At 38.3% G+C, this 7975-nt stretch overlaps 1 protein-coding gene across 3 annotated transcripts; it reads left to right on the plus strand.

Annotated features, from left to right (window-relative positions):
- The first annotated feature begins 829 nt into the window (after window positions 1-829).
- On the plus strand, window positions 830-7724 carry LOC137023994 (tripartite motif-containing protein 16-like). Of its 3 annotated transcripts, none has more exons than XM_067391142.1 (6): window positions 830-1446; window positions 2600-2695; window positions 2782-3015; window positions 5205-5396; window positions 5532-5565; window positions 5802-7724. In XM_067391142.1, the coding sequence occupies exons 1-6, from the start codon at window positions 877-879 to the stop codon at window positions 6341-6343; spliced, it is 1668 nt and encodes a 555-aa protein (XP_067247243.1). In that variant the 5' UTR covers window positions 830-876; the 3' UTR covers window positions 6344-7724. The 3 variants fall into 3 exon arrangements, with proteins under 3 accessions (XP_067247243.1, XP_067247244.1, XP_067247242.1); XM_067391143.1 differs by having other exon boundaries at window positions 5205-5367; window positions 5524-5565; XM_067391141.1 differs by having other exon boundaries at window positions 5205-5364; window positions 5518-5565.
- Window positions 7725-7975: the final 251 nt, after the last annotated feature.

A 7975-nucleotide genomic window follows, 5' to 3' on the forward strand; every position in this document is an offset into this window, starting at 1 on the left:
ACAAATATGAAGCCTAAAATATCGCTATCGCCCCCTGGTGGCTTGCTGCAGTACAGGTAATATGTAAAAAATAACATAAATTTGGAATTAGAATTAGTATATCAAATAATAACATATTAGGATACAATTCGAATTTTATTTTATATTACGAGTATCTGGCCCTTACAGTGTCTGCAGAGAAAAATTCTGGCCCTTGGACAAATATAGTTGATGACCCCTGCTCTAAAATTTGCCTAAAACGCCTAAAAAAAGCATACCCAAAGTAAATTACATGCTGTTCTTGAACCATTTGGAGTATATGCATGGTTTTGGTCTCTTTTGAAAGGTATGTGTGCAGCAGAGGGTGCAGTTGGATGTTAACAGGTTAATAACTAATGCTTTTTTTACAATGGAAATGAATCAACACTGAACTTACTAAAGCTGGACAGTGACATTATTTTACTCTAGAGCTGCTATACAGCTGAAATAAACCTTGTTGCATAAATGCCCTGTTATCAATCAAAAGCTGCTTTGAAACAATCTGTATTGTAAAAAGTGCTATATAAAAAAAGTGACTTGACAAAATTAAAACTTTAATGGGGAATGAAGGAACTGTAAATCTGGACACTTTTCAGTCCTGCAGTACCAGTGCAGTGATTAGGATGCAGTATTACTGTGGTTTTTAACTGTGTTGTCTGCTTCTCACATATGTTCTTTGAGTGTCTGTTTGAGGCTGACATCTAGTGGATGTTTTATTATCTGTGAACTTTAGACTTGCAGAGAAACACATCACTCAAACACAGAACCAGGAAACAGGAATCACATGAGTTCAGGGAAACTGAAACTGAAGTGTAGTTGAGCTGTTGTGTGTTTGTGTCTCTGTATTCATGCAGTAAAATGGCAGAAGCCAGAATTTGTCAGGATGAGTTCTTGTGTCCAGTGTGTCTGGATCTCCTGAAGGATCCAGTGGCCATTCCCTGTGGACACAGTTACTGTAAGAGCTGTATTACAGACTGCTGGGATCAGGAGGATCAGAAGAGAGTCTACAGCTGTCCTCAGTGCAGACAGACCTTCAGTCCAAGACCTGCTTTAGCTAAAAACACCATGCTGGCTGAAGTGGTGGAGAAACTGAAGAAGACTAACCTTCCTGCTGACTGTTACGCTGGAGCTGGAGATGTGCAGTGTGACGTCTGTACTGGAAGAAAACACAAAGCCGTCAAGTCCTGTCTGATGTGTCTGAACTCTTACTGTCAGAATCACCTTGAACAACATGAGAGTTGGTTTAAAGGAAAGAGACACAATCTGACTGATGCCACTGGACGACTGCAGGAGATGATCTGCCAGAAACACGACAAGATCCTTGAGGTTTTCTGCCGCACTGATCAGAAGTGTATATGTGTGCTGTGTATGGATGAACATAAAAACCACGACACTGTATCAGCTGCAGCACAGAGGACAGAGAAACAGGTATGATTTTACAATATGAAATAATGTAGACACACATATTCCTCATGTCCATTCATAATCTCATTTCAGGACACTATGAATGTATGGTTTTAACTAGGGATGCACTGATACTGCACTTGTGTACTTGTACTAATTACAATGCTCCAATTCCAAAAATCTATACCATGCAGAGTGTATACAGTGCTTGTGTCAACTCTCCAGACAAAAAACTATCAAAATGAAATATTTTCTAAACCAATTTATGGCACTTAATTCGATTCATATTCTTTTAGTTTCTTTACCATTATTTTTTAAAAATTACAAATGCAACATTCACTTCAAGATTACTTTTTGTGTGCAAAAATAACATCTATTCAACTATATCTTCTCATATGTTGCTTACATCCAGTGCTTTTAGGTTCAGACTCATTATTGGCCGGCTCCTGCGTCAGCATCACACGCATTCATCGTGCTGCTCATGTGATCAGCTTTGGCCAATGCTGAGCCAGCATTCGGACGTAAACACGGAAGCCTTCACTGTGCTTACTGAAACATGTTCTCCAACCAATACGACCATATAGATCGTTTGTCACTTCCCTGAAATACGACCCATAGGAGCGTTTGCTATAGTTGCGCCCCTATCGACAACAGGACACTTTCATTTTAATGCATTGTTCCCTTTTATTTGCATCATATTTCGGGTTTCGCGTAGCTCAATTGGCAGAGCATTGGAATAACAATATGCAATCATGTGATCATGCGATCGTGGGTTCGATCCAGGGAACACATGTGCTCATAAAGTGTATGTGCACTATAAATCACTAAAGGGTAGGTTTAGGGATGGGGGTGGGTGTAGTCGTTAATAAAAAAATGAGTTTTGCTAAATGGAAATAGGAGAAATGGTGTAAAAACTCCACACACTGCATTTAAATGAACACACATTTTGATTGGTAATGACAGTCATGACGACAGACGTAACACGACACTGTCATTATTTTTACGCCAGCTAGAGGGCGCATGACTTTAAAATGTAAATATAGGTCATAATAAGGTGCTTAAAAACGACTATAGGGCTACAGCCAACATATCAGCATTGGCAATAAACTATATCAGACGACCACTATTCATATCAGATGTTCTCATGATGATTTTGTGTAATTGTTTTGTCCTTTAGCACCAGCTGAAGGAGACGCAGAAATTGTTCCAGCAGAAGATCCAGCAGAGAGAGAAAGATCTTCAGCAGCTGAGAGAGGCTGTGGAGTCTCATAAGGTGAGTCTGGAGAAGAAGAGAAGTTTGAGAAGTCTCAGTCAGGACTCACTGAAGACACTGTGTGATTGTGATGTGTGTCCTAACAGCGCTCTGCACAGACAGCAGTGGAGGACAGTGAGAGGATCTTCACTGAGCTCATCCGCTCTATTGAGAGAAGCCGCTCTGAGGCCACACAGCGGATCAGAGATCAGGAAAAGACTGCAGTGAGTCGAGCTGAAGGACGACTGGAGCGACTGGAGCAGGAGATCAATGATCTGAGGAGGAGAGACGCTGAGCTGGAGCAGCTTTCACACACACAGGATCACATCCATTTCCTGCAGGTAACAGAGATCTAGAAGAACAGGATCATAGTGGACTTGAACAAGAGACTCACAGAGAAACATTTCTAAAATTACATAAATACTTCAGAAAAACTGATCAAATCAGGGCAATTAAAGAGAATTAGCAAATATGACTAAAATATCCAGGCAGACACTATATCAAAACGGCAATCAAAAAATTTACAGATATCCTCGGTAAAACACATGCATCATTCAGACTGTCCTCCAAAAAAAAAAGACCCTATAGGTCGTTTTTTAAGCACCGTATTATGACCTATATTTACGTTTTGAAGTCATGCGCCCTCTAGTGGGCGTAAAAATAATGACAGTGTCGTGTTACGTCTGTCGTCATGAAATGACGTATGACTGTCATTACCAATCAAAATGCGTGTTCATTTAAATGCAATGTGTGGACTTTTTACACTATTTCTCGTATTTCCATTTACAAAAATTAAATTTTATTAATGACTACACCTACCCCATCTCTAAACCTAACCTTTAGTGATTTATAGTGCATCTACACTTTATGAGCATGTGTTCCCTGGGATCGAACCCACGATCGCACGATCACATGATTGCATATTGATATGGCAATGCTCTACCAGCTGAGCTACGCGAAACCCGAAACATGACGCAGGTAAAAGGGAACAATGCATTAAAATGAAAGCAAATGCTCCTATGGGTCGTATTTCATGAATTAAAATGAAAGTGTCCTGTTGTCGATAGGGGCGCCACTTTAGTAAACGCTCATATGAGTCGTATTTCAGGGAAGTGACAAACGACCTATATGGTCGTATTGGTTGGAGAACATGTTGGCATCATTTTCAGTGTCAACGATACAAATAAGCCAAATTAAATGCAAAAAGTGGCCAATATAAGTGATCAAAATAAGCAACGTAATTAGCAGGTATTTTATGCTTGTCATGGTGTGTGCATGAACAGTCAAAACCGTGTTATTCATTGATTCATACTGTATGATAATCTGACAGCAAAACATGAGAAACAACAATAATGCACTTAACTTTCCAGACAGAACAACAGCACGTCTTTTGTGAAGTACAAATTGTAGAACATAATGCAGACCTTTGCACAGTCAAAACTGTTCAGTTCCAGCAGCTTATAATCTAGACAGTTTAATAGATGTCCTGATGCAGGACAGGATCGTAAAGTCCAATATTCAGTTTTGATTTTGATTAAATTAATAAACTGTACTTTGATTTCAGAGATATATTAACTAGAACCTTTGCATCATCTCCCACCACAGGTGTAATTCACATTTTGAGAGTCACTGTCCCACTCTTTATCATAAAATAAATATACATTTCTTTCTGTTTTTAGTGTGTAGAATAAATTATTACATTTGTGATAAGATTCACTGGACTAAAATACCTTATTTGAATTTGATGAATTATAGTGAATAAATAGACATTTTATTTGACCACTTTCTCTCACTATACTATTTTATATTAAAGATTTTACTTTTAAAGAAAAAAGTAAAATCTGAATGAATGACAAGAATGACAGCATGTGAAGTACCAGGTTGGCTGTTTCTATAATGTTGTAAGGAGACATGCTGGCATTATAAAAGTGTAATAACTACGTAATATTAAATCATTTATTAGGAAAGTAATATTAAAGTCATGTGATCGAGTATAGACAAAAAAGATGGTATTCTCATTACAAATCCTGGAAGACAGTTGGCGCATGTTGCATTATCAAATGCACGTTTAAAGCGACTTGTGGATCACAGATCACAAGCTTGGCGCTTATCAAATGATCATTTTGAGATTTTAAGGATATGCTGAATATAGCCACTAGATGGAGCTGAAAGCTCATGCAGAGCCATCGAAAGCAAGCCATGCATAAAATGACCACTAACTGCTCAAAAGTTATTAATAATTCTTGATCTACTGTTAGCTTTTGAAATGCTTTTCCTGATCAAATCTACTCAACATTTATGTTCTTAGCAAATTATTTATCATCCAAACAAAATGATTTGTTAGAAAGTTCACATATAGTCTAATTTGTTATTCTAATATAATGAATATGAGAAGAATGAATCTGATGCAGTGAAAGTGCTGGATTGAGGAGAGTTACTAAAGATCAACAAGAGCTGCTCAAATCTGTCAGTAGAGCAGGTTATTAGCTGAAGTGTGGAGGTGATGATCTTTGATTTCTGTTTTCTGTAGAGTTTCCAGTCTCTCTCAGCTCCTCCTGAATCTACAGACGTAAATGACGATCCCTTCAGTTCTCTCTCCTCTTTTGATGGCGTGAGAGAATCTGTCCGTCAGCTGAGAGACAAACTGGAGGATTTCTGCAAAGAGGAGCTCAAGAAGATCTCTGACAGAGGTAAAGTCCTGGAGATTCACCTGCTCTCAGAAATGATCCTCCATCATCTCATATCATGTAGAAGATCACATTAGAAATGTCTTAGGAACGGATGCAGGGATCATTTTCTCTTGACATGATAATCACACTCTTCATGTCTGTTGATTTCCACAGTCACTTTCACCAACATTGTTCCCAGGACCAGGAACGACTTCCTACAATGTAAGTCACTAAGGAAACAAGCAGTGAAACTCACTGAGTGTGTTCATGTTCTTCCTGTAGAAGGAGAAAGAAAACATGACAGAAGAGTTTTAGAGTTGATCATGTAAATGATGATTTGCACAGGATATCTGGTAAACTGTACTGAGACACTGATGATATATTGAACATGAAGAGTTCAGATACATTAAAAGATCAGATTCATTATTCCTGATCCTGATGTGTTTTATCTCCATCAGATTCCCATCAGTTCACTCTGGATCTGAACACAGTGAATAAACGCCTCCGTCTGTCTGAGAATAACAGAGTGATTACTTACACTGACACAGATCAGCCGTATCCTGATCATCCAGACAGATTTGATCATTGGCAGGTGTTGTGTAGAGAGAGTGTGTGTGATCGACGCTGTTACTGGGAGATTGAGTGGAGTGGTGATGTGTATGGTTTGTTTAGTGATGTGTCTATATCAGTGTCATATAAGAGCATCAGCAGGAAGAGACGGGGTAAAGAGTGTGAGTTTGGATATAATGATCAGTCCTGGAGTTTGATCTGCTCTTCCTCCAGTTACTCATTCATACACAATCACATAGAGACTAAACCCCCAGTAAAGTCCACCAGCAGTAGAATAGGAGTGTATGTGGATCACAGAGCAGGAACTCTGTCCTTCTACAGCGTCTCTGGAGACACAATGAGCCTCATCCACACAGTCCAGACCACATTCACTCAACCGCTCTATCCTGGGTTTAGGCTTGGTTCTGATTCATCAGTGAAACTGTGCTGATTTAGAACTTCAGTCACTGAAATGTTAGTATGAAGGTGTGTATTAAATCCTCATATAGAAAGTAATATCTAACAGAAGTGCTGATGCACCACCGATGCCTGTGAGATATTTATCTGGACCTGTCTGCAACTCAAGAGTCATGCAGTGTGAAATGTGTTTTGACCAGAAATTACATCTGTGATGACCTACAGCCAATGATAGAGCAAGATACAGGGAAAGAGGGAGTCAGAGACCTGCAACAGAAAGCATGACTTCTGCAAGCAACCATCCTCTCCTTCATATTAGTATTTTCTTTTTGTTGCAAATCTGCGCACAGAAAACTTGGATCACAAGATTCTTACATGGATCATTTTAGCAAGAAGAAATTCGGTCTCACGCATGAACTCATGTTATTCCTGTATTAATTCTCACATTTGGTTATGAAACTTAATTTTCCAGACAGTTGTTGGTGATTCTTCCTATTCAAATGTTGTGTAGTGTGTGCATAACAGACACTAACTGACCCCAAACAGTCGTGTGTTGTGAGAAGAACAGTGATCCAATGACTCTGAAGATCATGTAGCGAGTACCTGGTGTTAAAGTAACACTGAAGCAATGTTGCAGTTTATGAGATAATTAAATAATTAAAGGATGATTGAGCATTAGTGAATCACTGCAGGAATGAGGAACAGTAAGAACAGAAAAAAGAAAAGAGGTGAGCAGAAACACAACTATAACTGACTTACAAACACACAGCCTTAATCAACTGAAGATAAAAGAAGATCTTAAATCTCTCAAGATCTCCAAGCAGACAATAACGACTCCAAAATCAGCATTAACATCTTTACTCATTACTAACCAGTTTGACTTTATTTCTTTCATACGTCTGCAGAAGTTAATCTTAAGAATTAAGAAGTTTAGCTCTAGATGTTTTATTGGTTTAATAATGGTCATCGTTATGGTGATTAGTGTTTCATTTAATTAAACTCTTAATTTCCTATTAATAATTTCAATAGAGTTTCACTGACACATTACTTTTCACATTGTTAAAGAAAGAGAATAAAGAAGCAGATCAGCTAAAGTTGCCTGCTAGTATGATTTTTAAATAAATGTCAAAGTGGTGACTTCCAGTTTTCAATCGAAATGTACTTTTTTAATGAATCCTCAGTTATCTCATTGACTGCTACACTGTTTAAGTGATATTTTAACACTGTAGAATGGAAGGACTTGTATAGACACTGAGCAGTGTTAATTTACCACTGAGGATTTTGCTGTGTGTCGTCTTTTCTCAAACTCTATTTGCTTTTATGGAAATCTCATTTCGTTTTTATTGTAATGTCACAAATAATTGTATTCATATCAAAGGTACCTTTGAACTGAAACTGATCATGCACAGATTTCATTAAAGATTTGTCCTATGTATGCACTAAATGCTTTATTCTTATTGGCTGACAGATGTTTAAATGTGTTTATTCTATAACTGCTTTTTGAAGTGGATCCAGGTCTTTTGAGGAGATGGTCCTCAATGCAGAAAATGAGATCCAGGGGAAATAGATACAACTACAGGAGTGGAGAAAGAAACGTACTCGGTTACTAACGTAACCTCGGTTCCCTGAGATACGGAACGAGTACTGCGTATGGGGAAAGGTCTCC

Source organism: Chanodichthys erythropterus, chromosome 8, assembly GCF_024489055.1.
Source record: "Chanodichthys erythropterus isolate Z2021 chromosome 8, ASM2448905v1, whole genome shotgun sequence".
Lineage (NCBI taxonomy): Eukaryota > Metazoa > Chordata > Actinopteri > Cypriniformes > Xenocyprididae > Chanodichthys > Chanodichthys erythropterus.